Below are 21,641 nucleotides of genomic sequence, written 5' to 3' on the forward strand. Positions count from 1 at the left end.
GACCTATATTAGCCGTTATATTCATTATATTCTACTTAAAGGTGAACTATGTAGGATTTTTGCAGTAAAACATCCAGAAATCACTAGGCCAGTGTTATATATTTTGTTCAGTTGACTACTTAGAATAACCCAAATGTTTTCAACTATTTGTAAATCGTGAGAAAATTGCTATTTTAACCAAGGAGCCGGGACGTGTGAGCTATGCGTGTGAGGGAGTCGCCTGTCGATTGCGTCATATCTGCGTCACCCTCGGTCTCCGGTTTTATTCAGTGAAACACTTTACTCTCACAGCAGTGTGAACAAGTGTCATAGCAGCCGCCGAGCGAACGTCATAACTTCCTTTTCAACACACTCAGACATATCTAATACGATAAACAGAGCTGCGTTACCTCACACTCAGCACTGGAGAAGAGGAAGTGCCGCCGGCAATCGTGTCATAATAAAAGTCCCGACAGCGACTATGCCATAATAACAGTCCCGCTCTTCAATCGCTCCTGCGGCCTTGCTCAGCTCCACAACACTCGGTCCTGCTCTGCTTCAGACTACAGTAATGTTAATAATCGCATCCATGAACATGATTTCTGCCCGAGTCCTATCCTGAATGTTTCCCACCGGCTGTGAGGTGAAGACCACATGTCCCGAGATTCTGCGCTCAAACGTGGCGTCATCAAAACTACGCCTTTGTTTTGAACAGGCGACCTCTAGTGGACGGAAAAGTTACATAGTGTAGCTTTAACCTGTTAATGATATATTGATTATTTCATGTATGTTTAAATAAAATGACAGACACTGTGTATTTATGATTATGTTTCAACAACGAATTGGATAAAAAACTATTTTATAATTAGATTTAGAAGTTATTGCAAAAACTGCCTTATGTGAAGTTTACATGTTTGTGTACTATGTTATTTGAGTGTTGATTATTAGACCTAAAAATACATAGCAACTGAATTTAGGCTAATAGTTTGGGCTCTGTTGTTAACCTTTAATATTAATGTGCAAGTAAGGGCTCCCTATATAGTTTAGAGCAATATATTCAATAAACTTTTAGTTATAATTTAATTCATTTAAGGACAGATACTTTTTTTTTCAGTAAACCAATAAAAATAAATAAAAAGCCATTTTGTAAAACTGCTGTACCGAACCGTCAGTTTTTCTGTACAGTTACACCCCTATTCTACAGTTAACATATGGGCTATGGCAGTCTTTGTTTTGATACACTATTATGTTGAAGGCCTACAGAGAAAGTAGTTGTATCTTTAAAGGGGTGGTAAACAACGATTTCACTATTCTAACTTTAGCTAGCATGTAATGTTGCTGCTTGAGCATAAACAACATCTGCAAAGTTACAACGTTCAAAGTTTAAAGCAAAGGGAGATATTTGCTTTTAAAGAAATCAGTTTCTAAGAACTACAGCAAACGGCCAGTAGGCGACTACAGACATTCCTCCAGGGTTGGTGACATCAACAGGCTCAATATTTACATAAACCCCTCCTCCGAGAATATTAAATAAGGGGGGGTGAGGCCATTTTGTATCGCGGCGCTGTTGTGGTATAGTTACAACACTTAAGCTGGAGTGTTGTTGCCGCGATGCCGAGGAAACGCTGTTATTTTCATCCGGATTGCAGGTCTGGGGTACTTGCTTTGTTCAGCCTTCATAGGGACAGGGGTGCGTTGCAGAGCGTTTAACATACAGCATGTTATATGCAAGTGTGTTTGAGACAGAGGGAAACAGGCGCGTGCGGGGCTCCAGAGCCTCCAGCAGCACATCTAACAGAGGAAAACATCCACAATGTTCGCGAGTTCAATGCCAGATTTGCACAACGTCAGCGCGCCGAGACAAACGCGGCCAGTGCGTGAATGCACGACGCGCGCGGGGCTCCCTCCCGCAGCACATTTCACGGAGGAAAACTTTCACAATGTTCGCGAGTTCAATGCAGGAATTTCACAACGGCTTGTCCTGAAAGCTGGATTTACAAACAGAAGCTGTTTACGGGCCACAACCTGTAAGTCTGATTTATATTTCATCGATGTGTTTTCCTGTAATATGTTGTAGCAAGGAAGTAAACAGATGACAACACTGTTCTGCAAACCAGTCTGTTAAAAGCTCATTCATACTTAACGTTATCCGACGAACACCTAACGTTACAAACACTAATGTTAAAATCTCAACAGTGAACTTGGCATTAGTGTAAATGATTCTTTGATTAGAGCTTTTATGTATTATTTATCTACAGGCATGCTAAACATGGTTCTGTGTGTGATTTGGCTAACTTACTAGTTAAAGCCAGTGCTTAGTGTTTGTTTTGGGTTAATAGTTCTTGCGACAGATATTTGGCTCGTTCTAAAAATACAAAAGTAACAGTGCCATTCAGTAGCGATCACTGTAGATCCGCAGTCTTTACTCTTGAGGAATGAACAGGTTGAACAGGTTCTGCTCGATCATCTTCACTAAAATGTTCTGGGTCTGATTCGGGCTCAGATTGGTATGTTTTTATTGACGCAATGGTTTAATACTGGCTAATACTGACCAAAGCACAGTCTACCGGTAAAGGGCGTGGCGTTTCCGACAAACATGCACTGCGGTTAGCAAATCAGAACACACTAGGCCAGCTAACCAATCAGAGCCCACTGCGTATTTTTGAGGGACTGGCTTCATACAACCCGGAAAGCGTCAGACCGTTTTACAAGGAGGGACAGAGCAGTGTAGAATAAAGGTCAAATATATGAAAAATAATGCAATTTTTTTTAAAACGAAGCATGAACACATGTTACAGTGCACCCCACAAACACAATCAAGCCTTCAAAAGAATGTGTTTTACCACCCCTTTAAGCAGTTGCACTTGTTCTGAATGCACTTTCTTGTAGTAGTCCTACAGAGAAAAATTTTAAATGCACTAGACCTAAATGCACTTTGTTTTTATGAGAGAACATTTAATTTTATAACCTTTCTGTAGGCCTGTACATTATTATTTAATGTACAAATGAGTGGGGTCAAGTTAAACATTTTAGTTTGAATTTTATTTTATACTGTGCATTGTTGCAATGTGCTAAATAAATATTGGCATAATTTGTAATTGATTTATTCTTTGAAACTTTAATATTATTTTATGCAATTGCAATGCCTTTATTTTAGTAAAGTTAGTACACAGTCTTAGCCATAAATGCAATGGTACTAATAATTGGCATCATTTCTTTCGGTGTTTCGGTTTTCGGCTTTCGGCCTTGGTTTCCTCTTTTTCGGTTTCGGCCAGGAATTTTCATTTCGGTGCATCCCTAGTTGCCTCAATTATTTTTTAGTAAAAGCAAGGTAATATTTTATACTGTGTGTGAAAACTGCCTCAAATATCAAGCATGTTTTGCTTACATTTGTAAGTTTAAATCAAAGACATACAAAAAATGTTGGGACAAAGATAGGCTGTTTAGATTGAACCATCACTATGATGGTGATCAGTGTTTGCTTAATTTTTTTCTCTGGCTGCTATAACTGTGTGTCTGTGTAGTAAATGTTGTTTGTACGGGAAGAAGGAGGCGGGAACCGGCGAACAGTCAAAACATTTAATCAAAATAAAATGGCGGCGACAGCCCCTCACGGTCGACTGCCGCCTACATACAAACAAATACAAAATGAAAAATAAAAAGCTGCAGCCCCTCACGGACGACTGCAGCGAACACAAAATAAAACATAACACAAAATCCAGGCCTGGTCCTCTCTCGTCCCTCACTGTCGTCACTCCTCCTTTATACTCCCTCACTCCTCCGCAAGGGCCGAGATCGCTGCGGCGCGCAGCTGGCGCTCATCCACTCTGATGAGCGCCGCCTCGTCCCGCCCTCACGGTCCCTCGGCCTCGCTGCTCGCCACATACCCCCAACGCCCTTCGCAGGCCGGGGGGCACTCCCGAGTCTGCGCTCTACTCCCCCCCCCCCTCCCCGGGGGGGCCGATCACGGCGGCCGCGGGACCTGGGGGTAAGAACAGCGAGGTGAGAGAACGGAGCGGGGAGCATGAGGAGCGACAGAGACGAGAGAGTGGAGAGAGGAGAAAAGAAAAAAAAAAAAAATTCTGGTCCGGTTCCCAGACACACTGCCGCTCGGTCCTCAGCCAGCCGAGAGGCTCTTCTTCGCGGTGCCATGCGGTGGCACTGGACGCTCGGTGGACGGCCCGAGACTCCTCCGCCCCCTGGCGGCCGGCGGTGGCTCCTCCTTCTGAGGGCGGCCGGAAGCGAGTCCCCATCCCGCGCTCCCTGCTCCTCCCCTATGCGGCGGACGACAGCAGGCTCCGGCTCCAGGCAAGCGCTGGGGACTCCTTCGCCCCCTCGCGGACGGCAGCCACCCCACCTCGACCCAGGGGCGCGGCAGCGAGCTCTCCGTCCCACCGATCTTCATCCGCTCCAGCACCACCGCTTCGGGCAGCCGCTCGCGGACTTCTCTCCTCCGCGCTGCCCGAACTCCGCGGCACCGCGATCCCCCTCAGCTGCGAGGGCTCCTCGACAGCATGTCCCTCCTTCCTCCCGGGTTTCGGCACCACTGTAGTAAATGTTGTTTGTACGGGAAGAAGGAGGCGGGAATCGGCGAACAGTCAAAACATTTAATCAAAATAAAATGGCGGCGACAGTGTGTGTTCAGCACACACTCACAGAAATATTTCACCCAAAATTTAAGATTTATGTAATTTTATTAAATGACAAATTCCCATTTATATTTTTTTCATAATTTTAACACAAATCTACCAAATAAACTTTACACAATTTATTTTCATTAGGATGATAAAACCTATTTATTTAAAATACATAAAGTTTATTGTATAAATTGCATAATAATTAAGAGAACTAAATCAGGATAATTAAAAAAGTTAAATAACATTTATTTGAATCATGTTAAATGTATATTCATGGCAGAGTTAGTTTTTATGCATTTACATCTATTTGATTTTATTTAAAAACTCATATTTTTAAAATCTATACATTAATCATTATATAAGTGGACTTATATATACATTATATCGGACGTGCAGAACACGTCAAAAACAGACGTCATAAAAACTTTCATTCTGGCTCCTCAGTGGACGTCTTTTCAACGTACGCCTTTGCTCAGTGGGATGTGTGTGACGGATTCCCACAATATCTCGAGGGCTTGTGTCCAGCGAAAGTGACGTCGTTTCCTGTTTCCCAAATGGATTTTTTTTTCATAACTTTGATGAAAACCAATCACATAAACTTTAAATAACAGAATCTTGTTTGTTTTATAACTCTTATTATTCAAACAATGTTAGTATTTATTAACTAATTGCATTAAATAAATTGTAAAATTTATTAAATCTTTTAGAGTTTATTTACTTTTAATGTATAGATTTTAAAAATATGAGTTTTTAAATAAAATCAAATAGATGTAAATGCATAAAAACTAACTCTGCCATGAATATACATTTAACATGATTCAAATAAATGTTATTTAACTTTTTTAATTATCCTGATTTAGTTCTCTTGATTATTATGCAATTTATACAATAAACTTTATGTATTTTAAATAAATAGGTTTTATTATCCTAATGAAAATAAATTGTGTAAAGTTTATTTGGTAGATTTGTGTTAAAATTATGAAAAAAATATAAATGGGAATTTGTCATTTAATAAAATTACATAAATCTTAAATTTTGGGTGAAATATTTCTGTGAGTGCAATGGCCAACTACTGTTGTATTTATTGTGCTATATACAATTTTTTTTTAAAATATATATTTCTCCGCCCCCGTCCCCCCCCCCCCCCCCTCTCTCTCTCTCTCTCTCTCTCTCACACACACTTTGGCTGTCATAACAGTGAGTTCATTGTTTTCTCTCTATAGTTGATCAGTGACTTCTAGGGAGGACTTTCCACAGCACTCCAGTGACCAGGTAGGTGTTCTAATGCGTTTCAAATGGATAAAAACATGTTAACTATATGTTTTTGTTTGGTTGATGCTAGACTTTTGGTCGTCAATATAAAAGTTTCTCTGAAGTTTAAGGATTATCATTATAAAGAGATACAGAAATAAGTATTTCCGTGTGCATGTGATGCTGATCTGAGTGTGGGCTTGAATGGTAAATAACTTCTCTGATAGGCTGACTTTACTTGTTCAGAACTAATCTTCTCGTCTGTTTAAAAATATATTTGCATATTTATATGTAAATAAATACGTGTAACGCATAAGGGTGGGGCAGTGGAAAAGCAATGTGAATTATGTCTTACTGTGCTGTAAATCATATGATAACATAACATAATGGAGCTTTGAAAAATATATCCTTTCTCATCTCACAGATCTTACTTTAATAATGGAGAAAGGATCCGATCCCCCACCATATCCTGGTCCTCAGGTGGACCCAACCAACATGCCTTACCACATTCAACCAGCTGCATACCAGCCTCAACCAGGTTAGTTGACCATTTGTCAAATGTCTGAGAGAGATTAGTTGAACTGGTTCTGTGAGTTTAAATCATGACGTTTTTACAGGCCCGGTCGCGTCATTTTATCCACCTCAACCCACAGTATCTGCATCTACACCTGCCACAGGTCAGCTTACATTTCACTATTATAAACCACTGTCCTCATTTCACTATTAGAAACCACTGTCCTCATTTCACTATTAGAAACCACTGTCCTCATTTCAACACATGCTGGTGACCAACTATGCTGGGTGTACAAATCCAAAAATCTAAACCAAATCTAAACCAAATAGTCATAACTGAAGAGTAAATCCACCGATTGAGAATTACAAACTTTGAACCTGGAGATGTAATGTTTTTTTTTTTTTTTTTTTACTCAATCTGTGCAGTGACACAGGTGGTGATGCTGCCATCGAGTCTATCCGATGTCCCGGGACCGATGAAATGTCCTCACTGCCAGCAGCAGATTGTCACAGACACCAGATACACCAACGGCCTTCTTACCTGGGCCATCTGTGGAGGTCTTGCCATCCTGTTGTAAGAAACAAAATTATTTCAGATTCTGAAAGTTCTGTTTATTTGAACCCTAAACGTTGCAATCTGATTTATTTATGCATGTGCATTTCAAATGTCAAAGTTCAGCGCAGTGTGTGAGTCAGAACCTTTTGAGGATGTCACTGGGAAATTTTTGCCTTGATGACTTGATGTCCCCTTTCGGGAAGAAAATATATTTCCCTATATATATGAATGATCAATATATTGAATTATACAACGGTATATTTGAAAATATACCAAAAAATATATTGTGTTAATATATTAATAGGAATTGCCGTATGATGTATGTAATTTTATATTCAGTTATGCACTTCATATTATATAGATATATCAGATATGATACTGCATGTGTATAATATATTGCAGATCTATTTACTCATGCAGTATAAACACAAATTTCTTATATATGCTACATTATAAATGTTTCATATTTTCAAGCTATTAGCACAAGTACACCTGCATGTACTAATTCCATTCAAAAAGTGAAACTTTTATATTATATTCATTCATTATACACAGACTGATATATTTCAAATGTTTATTTCTTTTAATTTTGATGATTATAACTGACAACTAAGGAAAATCCCAAATTCAGTATCTCAGAAAATTCGAATATTGTGAAAGGGTTACATATTGAAGACACCTGGTGCCACACTCTAATCAGCTAATTAACTCAAAACACCTGCAAAGGCCTTTAAATGATCTCTCAGTCTAGTTCTGTAGGCTACACAATCATGGGGAAGTCTGCTGACTTGACAGTTGTCCAAAAGACGACCATTGACACCTTGCACAAGGAGGGCAAGACACAAAAGGTCTTTGCAAAAGAGGCTACCTGTTCACAGAGCTCTGTGTCCAAGCACATTAATAGAGAAGCGAAGGGAAGGAAAAGATTTGGTTGAAAAAAGTGTACAAGCAATAGGGATTACCGCACCCTGGAGAGGATTGTGAAACAAAACCCATTCACAAATGTGGGGGAAATTCACAAAGAGTGGACTGCAGCTGGAGTCAACCACGCATAGACGTATGCAAGACATGGGTTTCAGCTGTCGCATTCCTTGTGTCAGGCCACTCTTGAACAACAGACAGCGTCAGAAGCGTCTCGTCTGGGCTAAAGACAAAAAGGACTGGACTGCTGCTGAGTCGTCCAAAGTTATGTTCTCTGATGAAAGTACATTTTGCATTTCCTTTGGAAATCAGGGTTGCAGAGTCTGGAGGAAGAGAGGAGAGGCACACAATCCCCGTTGCTTGAGGTCCGGTGTAAAGTTTCCACAGTCAGTGATGGTTTGGGGTGCCATGTCATCTGCTGGTGTTGGTCCACTGTGTTTTCTGAGGTCCAAGGTCAACACAGCCATATACCAGAAAGTTTTAGAGCACTTCATGCTTACTGCTGCTGACCAACTTTATGGAGATGCAGATTTCATTTTCCAACAGGACTTGGCACCTGCACACAGTGCCAAAGCAATCAGTACCTGGTTTAAGGACCATGGTATCCCTGTTCTTAATTGGCCAGCAAACTCGCCTGACCTTAACCCCATAGAAAATCTATGGGGTATTGTGAAGAGGAAGATGTGAAATATCAGACCCAACAATGCAGAAGAGCTGAAGGCCACTATCAGAGCAACCTGGGCTCTCATAACACCTGAGCAGTGCCACAGACTGATCGACTCCATGCCACGCCGCATTGCTGCAGTAATTCAGGCAAAAGGAGCCCCAACTAAGTATTGAGTGCTGGACATGCGCATACTTTTCATGTTCATACTTTTCAGTTGGCCAAGATTTCTAAAAATCCTTTCTTTGTATTGGTCTTAAGTAATATTCAAATTTTCTGAGATACTGAATTTGGGATTTTCCTTAGTTGTCAGTTATAATCATCAAAATTAAAATAAATAAACATTTGGAATATATCAGTCTGTGTGTAATGATTGAATATAATATACAAGTTTCACTTTTTGAATGGAATTTGTGAAATAAATCAACTTTTTGATGATATTCTAATTATATGACCAGCACCTGTAAATGTGTGTGTACATTCACATTTATATGAGGACATGTTTGTGCAATGTATGTACACAATAAAGGATACAAAGTGGATAAAAGTGGATTAAACTTTATGAATATTATATGTAATCATGGCTTGACATTAACACCCGCCATTTGTGGGGGGATTGCAGCTGTGGTGTGTGTAACACATGGTGCGTTCAAGTCCTCCTGGGATGTTCGTATTTACGAGGTGATAAGTCATGTTTACTACATCATGTGCGTTCAAGTCTCTTTGATCGGAGCAAGATGGTGGTGTAGCCTACCTTCTTTTAATGAATTTCACGAAAATACAGTTTGTTAACTCTGCTTATAGAAAATGAAGAACAAAGAATACGCATCAGGTGAGTTATAATCTTTTGCGCTTTTAATTCATCTATGAAACCATTGTAAACGGTATTGTTATATATTAGGCTAATGTTATATTACAATGCAAGCTTACTTGGTTTTAAATGACAAAGCCTGACTGTCACAGGTAAATACCTGTTATATTCAACTACAGACGTTGCATCCATTGATTCCGCCATGTTTCTCACTGACACGCCCACTTGTACAGATCACAAATTTAGGGACCATCTCTAAAGATACACGGCATTAGTATGCACGTTTATAACTTCAATAGCATTCGAAGAGAATGACTCACAGTAATAAAACCAACTGTAAAGTGTTCATTTAGGTGTCAGGTATCAATATATAGCCATACAATGGTCAATACATAGGCTATATATTGAAAAATATAAGCACTAGTTTCCCATATATGGAAATGTATCATGTAGTCATTGCAGTGTATATTTCCATATATTTTTGTTCGGTAAGGGTCACTTATGTCTAAAGAGTGTTTTAGCAAATATATAAATATCCTCTACTAACCATTTTGACCATTTGTGCAAGGTATTTGTGAATCTGATTGAGGTAATAGTTGATTTCAAGCATGTTTCATTTGTTCCCGTTACCGTTGATCTGATTATTTTCAGTTCTGTTGAAGAGTTTATTTCAGTTCGATTGAGCCATCAATCTGATTATAAATGGATTATAAATGGACACGAACTGACAGAGATCAACTGTTGTTTTTTGTCTGTCCAGGATCTGGCCGTGTTGTCTCATCCCATTCTGTGTGAATGCCTGCAAGGACGTAGAGCATCGCTGCCCAAGCTGCTCGAGTGTCGTCCATGTGCACAAACGCATGTAGCTCGCTCTATGAGACCCTGAATCCAGACTGATTTGATAGAATTGTGTTTGTCTTTTCTGGACTTTTAATGTATGTTAAAGCATGTTTTGAATTTAAAGAAATATATTTTATGTAGCCTATACTCTTCATTGTCATTTTGCACAAATGATAATTTTATTAAACAATTGTTTTACCCTAAAAGTCTGCATAGCCTACGTTTCTTTTACAACAAAACGATTAATAAATCAGTGCATTATTATTATTATTCCACTAAATGCCTTTCCATTGAAATGAACTCAAATGAAAGCAGTGGCACAGATAAAAGGGAAGGAAAAAACGGACCAGCCCATCTGCAATGGGTTTCTTGTGCATTGACTCTTGTTAATCTTGAGTACCTATTGCATCCTTCATATCTCAAAAAAGTCTTTAGTTTTCTTAAAATGTATAAAAGATAGATAAGCTGTACCGACTCTTTCCAAAAACAGCCGAACTTGTGAAGGCGTGCAGTGGGCGAAGCTAAAGACACAGACACACACACACACACACACACGCATGCATCTATGACAAACACATGCACACACACACACACAATACATTTGTGGCATTATCCCTGGATAACTTTCTATTCACTATACGTTGGTGTTGTTGGCATTATATGCACTTAAGCGCCGATTGCCAACAAAACACAGACATTTGATGCAGTTTCACTCACCGCCTGCGGTTTCCACCCAGGACCGGGAACAAACACACACACTTGCAGAACTCCGGAAACACAAACTGCATCCACTGTTTCATTAACACTGGGTTATTTGGGAAGCTGAACAAGGTTGTCTTTCCCTCACACCAGAAACACACTTCTTTAGTGACATTGTTGATTTTGTGGTCTAAAAACAAAATGGCAGCGCTTTCGTGACCTGAGCGAAGCTCGTTGATGGTCGTGCTCTTGCTCTCTCTCTGATTGATGTGCGCACACATTATCCGAGAGAAGTGCCCATACAAGGAATTCCGCCCATTTTGACGTAATACATGGCCATTTTTTCCGAAACTTGTTCGAATCCGGAAGGAGTGTATATGGCACCGAAATACTCTGTCATGCGTCCAACACGTTTTATTTTTTATATTTTGGCCATGTTTAGCATTAGAATCAACTCTTTAACAGTGTATATAAGTCAGAATGCATGAAATAGCATTAGACCCCCTTTAATTGTTTTCACGGATCTGTGTGCGCAGGGATCGTTTTGACAGCAATGTCATCTGTACGGGAAAAACTCAAAGGAAAATCTTTTCTGGTTTTAGTATATCGTTGTCATGAAAACGTACCCTAAATCATACTGAAAGCTCTTTTTTTTTTAGAACTTGTTTAGATTTATGGCTTTGATACTTTGGAAAATATATGTTTAATATATAATTTAAAAATAGTATTTTATTTTATATCAACTTAAACTTAAATCACTTTTTTGAACATGTCTGTGCTCCAAAGCGTTCAAGATTTACAACAGTTTAATTTGGATTATTACTATGCTCAAAAGTGATTAACAGGTAATAAAAAAATTACTATTCCACGAATATAATTTAGAATTATAAAATCCCTAAGCGCTAATAAAAGAAAAATACTGTAATTTTCTGATTGGTTGGCGTATCCAGCCCTTCATCAAACTTCTCAACACACAGCCCGCCTCCGATTGTTTTTAATCAATGTCCAAATCATAAAAAACAGATTAACACTATTTGTGACTAAATTCTGATTGGGGGGTCTCAGCCCACCCCTGCCCATGGCAAGATTTGGTACATTATCTAAATGAAATGATACACCTCTCTCGCTTTGGCTCACCAGCGTTGCCGACCCCTGCATAGAGGCTGAAAGAAGCTGAATGTCATAAAAATACATTTTGAAAGCATTAAGGTATATCACATTAGTGAACTTAAGGTGAAATATCGAGGGCATTTTCCATTGTCAACATCGTAGTGATGTATGAAGCACAGCTCACACAGAAATCACTTTCAAAAATACATTTTGTGACTGAACATTTAGTGTGCTTCCTTGCTTAAACATTAGATGGCACACTATCTTCTGACTAGTAGCAACATTACCTGTGTTTGAATATCTCATTGTACTTCACTTACAAAAGAATGATTAAACTCTACTATATAGAAAGGCCATTAAGTTATAGAACGGGAGGCTTTTATGAGATGATCCTGTAGGATAGCAGAATAAAACATCAAACCCACAAAGACAAATACATTGTTGTCTTCGCATCCATTAGAGGTATATCCAGTTTCATTGTCCAGCCTTACTGTCCAATTACAAGTGTTCATTTGTTAGGATACATGGAAAACAAACATCATGCTCATTACAGGCTGAAACTGAACCTCTTTCAGCAGAAACATGGGATTTATCTGTATTATGTATGGCACGCAGTCAAAGTATTTTTAGTGTGTTTATGTCTATCATTTAAGAGGTCAACAGTCTGAGACAAACTGGATAAGTTGACGGATATGGTTGGGATGGAGATGGGACACTGGAGGAGGTGTTAGAACTGGAAAAGCAGGTGTTTTGTCAACATGTTCCCTCTGATCATTCCATCAGGAAGTAAAAATGCAGTTTAGATATCAGGCAGAACTTCCGATTGTACATTAGCATCAGCTTTCAGCTCCACCCATTTCAGTGCCTATTCTGACAGTCTCTTTATCTATCTATCAGTGTCTTTATAGGGAAGTGCATCTGAATTTCCACAGCTCTCCACCGACTGCAGGTATGTGTCATATCATGAGTTTGGGTGTTTTAGACCGAAAAAGATATTCTTAACTTTGGATTATGTGCTTCCACAGCCACTTTGTGATGTTTGGATACAGATACAGGTTGTTATATGAAGTCCTGGGATAAATGTGTTTTAAGTTCAACATTAAGAAGCCTGAACTTTTTAACAGATCATGTCAATGTCAAAAGTGGCCATCTTTATATCCATTGTCATCTGTCCATTGCAAGGATGCAAACCGTGTCGTAATTACGAGATGACAACCTGTGATGTTCTACTCTGAGCTCTTCGGGTTTGTTCCAATTCACATATTATTCATCCTAAATAGTATTATAAATTAGAAATAGTGTGTCCCAAATCATAATATGTTGAAATAAGTATCTCAGAGGTACCCGGATGGTTTACTGGTGGCAATTCAGAAACACGATCCGAGCACACTCAAATGGATAATATTGCCAACAACCCATTGCGCATTTGATTTGAACTAGTATAAACAAATAAAAATGCTCCGTCTGAAATCGCATACTTAACAGTAGGTACACAATTTGGTTTGAAACTTACTTCACAACAGTTAAAAAGTGTGTTCTACATCCGCTGTGTTGCCATTATCATGTGACCTACAGCGTCAGTGGCGTCGCTTCACTGCCATTCACAAATCCTCTCCTGTGGCCTCATGGGATAGTAAAAGCAGGGCTGTGCAGAGAGTTCTTCAGGGGCAGGGGCTCAAATGTAAAAAAGGGGCAATATATATATATATATCCTTATGCTCATCAAGCCTGCATTTATTTAATCAAAAATCCAGAAAAAAACAGTAGCCTAATATTGTGAAATTTTACATTATGTTCTTTTTAACTTTTTATTAATAAAAGAATCTTGAAAATAGTATCACAGTTTCCATCATTGACATTAAATCCTCATATTAGAATGATTTCTGAATGATCATGTGACACTGAAGAGTGGAGTAATGATGCTGAAAATACAGCTGTGATCACAGGAATAAATTATATTTTAAATTATTTTAAAATAGAAAACCAATATTTTAATAATATTTCACAATATTGCTGTTTTTTATCAAATAAATGCAGGCTTGATGAACATAAGAGACTTTCATAATGCTGCATAATATTCAAAAATGGTAATATAATAAAGTCCTTTCACGTAACCATTTCGCCTGCACTGTAAAAAGTGATTCTGAGTTTTAGTCAGGTGGACAAGTAAAATCATGTCCTGTCAACTTGCAGTGTCTCACTACACAATAGGATGAGTTATAACAACCTCAACTTGAAGGTAAATGGAAAACTTAAAATAACGTGTTCATATAACAACAAAATATAGGTTCTTTCAATTTTCTGCCTCATGTGCATGTGCCAGAAATTCTACGTCATGATGACGTACTATTTGAACGCATTTGAACCAGACGCGCCATGCCATTTTCTGCACGAGAAGACAAGATCACGACATGAGTTGCTGATGCGAGAAAAAAAAGAGGAAGGAGATCTTATTTGACGACTACAGATGGATTTTTATAGTGTGTCATATTTGACGTTTGATTGGGAATTGAAGATAGTTTTATTTGAAGTTGTTAACAATTTGTGTCTATTGGAAACATAAGTTCTTATTAAGAATGAACAGGTTCAGATGCAGAATTTTTTATTGAAAATGTTTGGTCACCATTTTGGTGATGAGTGTTTCCTTTTGTTGGGCAGTTTGACTCCTGGTGTTTTATGTGAGCTTGTGGTTTTTGAAACAGTGTTTAACAAAGCACTTAATTTGTTACAAAAAAAAGCTGAGACCAATGATCAGGTGATGGATAACAGCATAAAGTGGAGTAGTTTACTACTTTATTCCTGATTGAAAGTGATTATTTGTGAAAAATATATTATATTTACCAACAAAAGTTTTATGCAGCAGATCAGTCATTCTAAATTTAAATTCTGATATTTAAATACGCAACGTATACGGAATTTTTAGACAAAAACACAGACATCAAGAATCAGCATATGAATCTCAACAATGGTGACATGCTTCATGCCACAATGCATGCTGGGAGCCATAATTTTAATACTTTGTTGGCTCCCAGCATGCATTGTGGCATGAAGCATGTCACCATTGTTGAGATTCATATGCTGATTCTTGATGTCTGTGTGTTTTATTCCTGTAATGTATTTTAGGTTCAGAATGTCTGATCTGCTGCAACAAAGTTTTGCTGGTAAAATTATATTGTAAGATATTGGTCAGAAATAAGACTATTGATTTATTAGAGTTTATGAGGCTGAAAACTTAATCATCTTGGTTGGTTTCTTTCTTAGCAACAAATTATGTGTTTTGCTAAACACTGTTACAAAGGCCACACACTTACTTAAAGAGGCTAACTGACCAGCCAAAGGAAACACTCATCACCAAAATGGTAATGATTTTCAATAAAAAAATTAAACTTCTGTTTCCAATGGACAACATTTCTTGAATTGGCTCAACTACAAAAGATTTGTTACAGAATAGTTGCATATCTCCAGAAAACAAATAATGTCAAGTTGACTCTACTAAAAAATGTAAATGCTTATTAATTGATACAGTACGTTGTCCCAATTTACTGCAAGTTATTTCAACAAAAACATATAAGTTGAGTTAACTTAACTACTAATGTTGGCTAAACTTAACTGAGTCAATGCAACAAGATGACTTGACCAAGTCAAGTTGTGTCAACAAATCCTTTTTTACAGTGTGCCTACACTTCACATAATAGGCCTGTATAGGTGCCGGTGGCACGTGGGGTTTGTTAACTTTGATAGTTTCATGAAATAGTAAACGGTGTATCAATATACATAAATACAAGTGAATTTAACACTTACCATTAATGCGACTTTTGCTGCTGCTGCATGGTTTTGTGCAGGGATTTGTTTGTTAAAATCCATTTTGTCAATGATGCAATTTATAAAATGAGACAAACCGCAGGAAATTGTTCCACAAACGTTAGTTCGTCTGTCCGTGTCATTTTCAACCGATTTCTGAATAAGAACAGAAAATTACCGCTCCGCTTCACATTGCCCAATGGAATTTGAACTTGCTTTGCCAGATCACGATTGGTTGGTGTATATACATGACAAACGGGCATTGGTGAATTGTGTAATACTTTAAAATATATAATATATAGATTTGTAATTAAATCAACACATTAGCTTTGATTATGGATGAAAAAAAAATATTGGTTTACTTTTTTCCCGTAAGGCCAAACACTCTCTGAAAGGACCATATTTGGCTCGAGAGCCGCTTCCGAACAGAGGAAAATCAGCTGTCAATCAAAACGCACGCGAACCATAGCAACGCGTTATGGCAACGCCTCAACAGAAATTGTCAGACTTTTGAGCCGTTCGTTACCATTGTATACATTGTCATGATATAATAATGACATTTATTTCGTTTTATTGACCACGATATTATCATTGATATTTGTCTGAGAGGGGCACTTTTGATTCATTTTGAAAAAGGGCAGGGGCTCGAGCACCCAAAGCCCCCCCCTCTGCACGTGCCTGAGTAAAAGTGTCCATTGGATGCAACTTCAGAATCTCGTCGGAAGTTGTAAGTCATCGTCAACTAGAATAGATGAGTAAAGTGTGTAAACAAACTTTGCCTTTGGCTTGAGAAAGCCTAGCCTGAAAGTTTGAAGTGTTTGTAAAAGCGTGAAGGTGTTAAGTTTGAATCAGTTTTAAAATCTCAAATCGTAAAGGTTTTAAGTCTCTCAGATAAATCTCCTAATTGAAATTAAATGTGAAGAATTTTAACTGTTTGACAGGGCAAACTGGCACTCCCCATTTTAAGTACGTTAAAATGCACAATCCAAACTTAAGGAAAGTTTAAAAAGCTAAAGAAGTTTAAGTTTACTGTAAAACAAATGTACTGTACTAAAAAAAAATATAATTATACACAAAATGTATTTTTTTAACTCTAAAATTGCTATTAAAGGTGCACTATGTAACTTTTCCGTCCACTAGAGGTCGCCCTCTTCAAAACAAAGGTGTAGTTTGATGACGCCACGTTTGAGCGCAGAATCTTGGGACATGTGGTCTTCACCTCACAGCCGGTGGGAAAGAATCGGGATAGGACTCGTGTTAATGTTAACTCATGTTAATCTAGGGCAGAAATCATGTAAATTGATGTGATTATTAACGTTACTGTAGTCTGAAGCAGAGCAGGAGCGAGTGTTGTGGGAGCTGAGGAACCGTTGGAGCGATTGTTAGTAAGATGAACACAATGACATTTATTATGACACAGTCGCCGGCGGTCATGAGTATGAGGTAACGCAGCTCCGTTTAGAATATTAGATACATTTGAGTGTGTTGAAAATGATGTTATAACGTGTTCACACTGCAGTGAGAGTAAAGCGTTTCTGCAAAATAAAACCAGAAACCGAGGGGAACGCAGATATGACGCAATCGACAGGCAACTCCCTCACACGTCCCGGTTCCTCTGTTAAAATAGCAATTTTCTCACGATTTACAAATAGTTGGAAACATTTGGGATACTGTAAGTACTCAACTGAACAAAATATATAATACTGGCCTAGTGGTTTTGGGATATTTAACTGAAAAAAAATGACATAGTGCACCTTTAAATCAAAGTAATATGTCTAATAAAGTTGTGTTCCGGATTTGAAGTTGATATCACAAAAACGAGTAGTTCCTATGAGATTTTATTTAGGTGTAATACCAAAAATAGCCACGGATAACACACATTCTATTGAAATTGACACGCACATTGCATTGACTTTTTTTATGCGTTCTCCTTTAACAAATGAATACATTTCTGTCACAATATCACTTCTATCACAAAATGGTTGCCTAATATGGAACCATGAGTCTTAGACCTTTTCGACGATATGTGTTTTGTGAAGATGCGATGTTTTTTCGATTTTAAAATAAATGTTGTAATATGAAACATGACCCCGCCCACTGGGGGAGGAGCCCGCTAAAACAACGTTAAGTACTATTTCCATGGTAAATGCAATGTCCAATTTCAAAACGGTTTTCACAGGGTGAATTCTAAGCTTTTACCCTTTCAAATGATACCTAATTTATGATAATTACTCAAATATGTGTTAGGAACAAAATTAGCACACTAAAAAAGAGCATCCTGCTAGCAGGGCGGTGATAGTTGCACGGATGCACGAAGCGAAGTGACAGAGCGGTCCGTTAAAAATGCAAATATGACAGCAGTAGACAGAAGTAGTATGTCCTGCTTGCCTGCTCTTCTTCCACACACTCAGAGGTAAGTTTAAGTATGTGAACTGGAATGCAGGGTTGGGCATGGAGTTATGCGTTTCTATGGCAACACCAGTTAGTCACTTCATTGTCCACAAGTGGAAATTTGTCTTTGGGTTCACCAGAAAGAAACACATTCAATATCATCACACAATTGTTTATATCATTTGTGGTTATTGTGAGATGGGAAAAGAGAGTTGTTGGATAAACACAAGAACATAAAAATAACAACACACGATAAACTCCTGTCAGAAGTGCGAGTGGTAAAAGAAGTGGCTCATTTGTGTCATATTTAGTGGGCAGGTCTCATTTGATCGCCAGATTCTTCACTACCACTGTGACATCCCACTGAGCCAAGTTATGTCCAAAAGACGTCTTTTCAACGTCTTTGCCCCTAGAGGCGTACGTTGAAAAGACGTCCACTGAGGAGCCAGAATGAAAGTTTTTATGACGTCTGTTTTTGACGTGTTCTGCACGTCCGATATAGACGTTCATGGAACCTCAAGGTTAAAAACTAGTAATGTGCTCATTGTGGACATATTTCCCATTTGTAATTGCAAAGCAACTCACAGACAGTGTGTGTTTGTCCAGAAATCATGAAAATAAAAGAAACTTAGCTCACACCTTTAGACACTTTAGACAACTTATCATCTGTAATTCACACAGCTTTGGATCGTGAGAGAATCGTGGGATTCAATCCAGGATCTTCTTGCTGTGAGGAGACAGTGTTTCCCACTGAGACACTGGTGCTGCCCTTAATCACAGACATAAGACACACTTTGACTATTTCTGCCAGACGTCTACAGAAGCTCTTACTGAGAATTAACAGAGCTTTAGATGTTGTTGTTTGTTTCATTTGAAGTCACCATTGTGGTGGGAAGCGTTTGCTTTAGTTGGGCTCTTGGTCCCTGTATTTGAGTTAGCTTTTCTTTGTCTGCTGTAACTGTGTGTGTGAAACACAATAGTTGTGGCTGAGAAAGCAAAGACAAAGCGACATCAGGGTTTGTCAGCTCCTTGTTGATGACTAAACTTTTGGAAAGTGATCATTTGATTTGACTTTTTTTTTAAGTTTTGTGTGCTTGTTTGGCAAACTAACTTGTGAATGTAACGTACTGACACCAATAGCATCAAAATGATCACTTGTCCTGAGGGATGATAAAACGGTATGTGCACACAATGATTTGAGCAAATAATTCATATGGTCACACACAGACATCAAGATTTTGCATATGATTCACAAAAACGGTGACAATCAAGCATGAGTTTTGTACTATGAAGCTACCCATCATGCATTGCAGCATGAAGCTTTTTTGTTTTGATTGTCACCGTTGTTGTGAAGCATAGGCAAAATCTTGATGTCTGTGTGTGACTATGCGAAATATTTGCTCAAAACATTGTGTGCACATACTGTTTTATCATCCTTCAAGACAAGTGATCATTTTGATGCTTTTGGTGCCAGTACTGATTTCGCAAGCTTATAGTGGAAATAATAAAATATTAAAAAGAAACAACACATGCAAAACTCACAGGCACAACATCAGATGCTTGCTATCTGATGATTTAGTCATCAACTTTCTCAGCCACAACTATTGTGTTTCTCACACACAGTTACAGCAGCCAAAGGAAAACTAACTTAAGTACAGGGACCAAGAGCCCAACTAAAACAAACGCTTCCCACCACAATGGTGACTTCAATTGAAACAAACATCAACATCTAAACCTCTTTTAATTCTCAGTAAGAGCTTCTGTAGACGTCTGACAGAAATAGTCAAAGTGTGTCTTATGTCTGTGATTAAGGGCAGCACCAGTGTCTCAGTGGGAAACACTGTCTCCTCACAGCAAGAAGATCCTGGATTGAATCCCACGATTCTCTCACGATCCAAAGATGTGTGAATTACAGATGCTAAGTTGTCTAAAGTGACTAAAGGTGTGAGCGAAGTTTCTTTTATTTTCATGATTTCTGGACAAACACACACTGTCTGTGAGTTGCTTTGCAATTACAAATGGGAAATATGTCCACAATGAGCACATTACTAGTTTTTAACCTTGAGGTTCCATGAACGTCTATATCGGACGTGCAGAACACGTCAAAAACAGACGTCATAAAAACTTTCATTCTGGCTCCTCAGTGGACGTCTTTTCAACGTACGCCTCTAGTGGCAAAGACGTTGAAAAGACGTCTTTTGGACATAACTTTGCTCAGTGGGATGGAAGTGGAATTTAAAGTAGTAGTAGTAGTAGAAAACTTTATTGTCCCCGTCGTGGGGCAATTGGGTTTGCGGCACAGTCGCAAGGCACAACATAACAGGACAGCAAACATATAATACAACAATACAATACAATTCAATGCACTTCAATTCAATGCACTATACACCCCTGCATCTAACCAGGCCAGCTGGACATCTAGCTTATTTTGACTTATTTAAGGCTTTTATGGCTTGTGGTACAAAATAATATTTTGATCTGTTTTTGGTCAGAAGGGGTGGGCAGAAGCGACGCCTAGATGGCAATAATTTAAAATGAGATGCCAGTGTATATAATCACATAAGATATTATTTGCCTTTCTCATCATTCAGTCTTTGTGGATGTGTTCAATGTTTGGTAGTGTTATCCCAAGTAATTTGCTGGTAGTAGTGGCTGTTATTTCCTTTTCTGTGATTCAGTGGCATTTCCGAACCAACAAATGATGCAGCAAGTTAAAACACTTTCAATAAAAGCAGTATAAAACATCTGAAGCATTCTATTATTAACATTAAAAACAAGCAGTTTCTTTAAAAAGTGCATTATTTTCTGTGTCTTAGTGTGCAAAAAATCAGTCCATGAATCCCATTTAAGCTTGTTTTACAATACAATGCCAAGATATTTATACTTTGTGACAACCTGAATAATCTCCCCATTAATTGAAGTGTCGGTGGATTGCTGTGACTTCCTAAAATCTATGGACATTTCTTTGGTCTTATTGATATTTAATATTAAGTTTAACTTATTACACCATTCTAAAAAGGAATCTAAAACTGGCCCATGATCGACCTCCCCATCCTGTAGCAAACTTACTAGAGCTGTGTCATCTGCGTCTTTAATAAAGTGCCTGTTTTGAAAAGTGCTAGTGCATGAGTTTGTGTATAAAATAAATAATAAAGGAGATCATCCTTGCGGAGAGCCTATGGATGTTATCATCACATCAGAGAGAGATGAGCCCACTCTAACCCGCTGGACTCTACTGGTAAGAAAGTCCATGATCCAATGAATAAGAATTCATTGGCTAAGATGTCTGCAAGTATCTTGGGTTTCATGGTGTTAAAAGCTGCCACACTCTCTGGGCAGATAGAAGGGCCGAAGGGAGACAAATGTTTGGTTAAACGTGGTCTGGATTAATTAAAGGAAGGGGATCAAAACAACAAATATTTGGTTGTTAAGTCTGACGTCACGCAGCAGCGCTTCCGGGTCCAAACG

General features: G+C 38.4%; 1 protein-coding gene across 1 annotated transcript; it reads left to right on the plus strand.

The window, feature by feature from the left end:
- The first annotated feature begins 5,835 nt into the window (after positions 1 to 5,835).
- Positions 5,836 to 10,374, plus strand: LOC307123950 (lipopolysaccharide-induced tumor necrosis factor-alpha factor homolog). The gene is made up of 5 exons (XM_079812817.1): positions 5,836 to 5,888; positions 6,292 to 6,405; positions 6,485 to 6,544; positions 6,807 to 6,954; positions 10,093 to 10,374. The coding sequence occupies exons 2-5, from the start codon at positions 6,306 to 6,308 to the stop codon at positions 10,196 to 10,198; spliced, it is 414 nt and encodes a 137-aa protein (XP_079668943.1). The 5' UTR covers positions 5,836 to 5,888; positions 6,292 to 6,305; the 3' UTR covers positions 10,199 to 10,374.
- The last annotated feature ends 11,267 nt before the right edge of the window (positions 10,375 to 21,641 follow it).

Source organism: Gobio gobio (genome assembly GCF_949357685.1).
Source record: "Gobio gobio genome assembly, chromosome: 3".
Lineage (NCBI taxonomy): Eukaryota > Metazoa > Chordata > Actinopteri > Cypriniformes > Gobionidae > Gobio > Gobio gobio.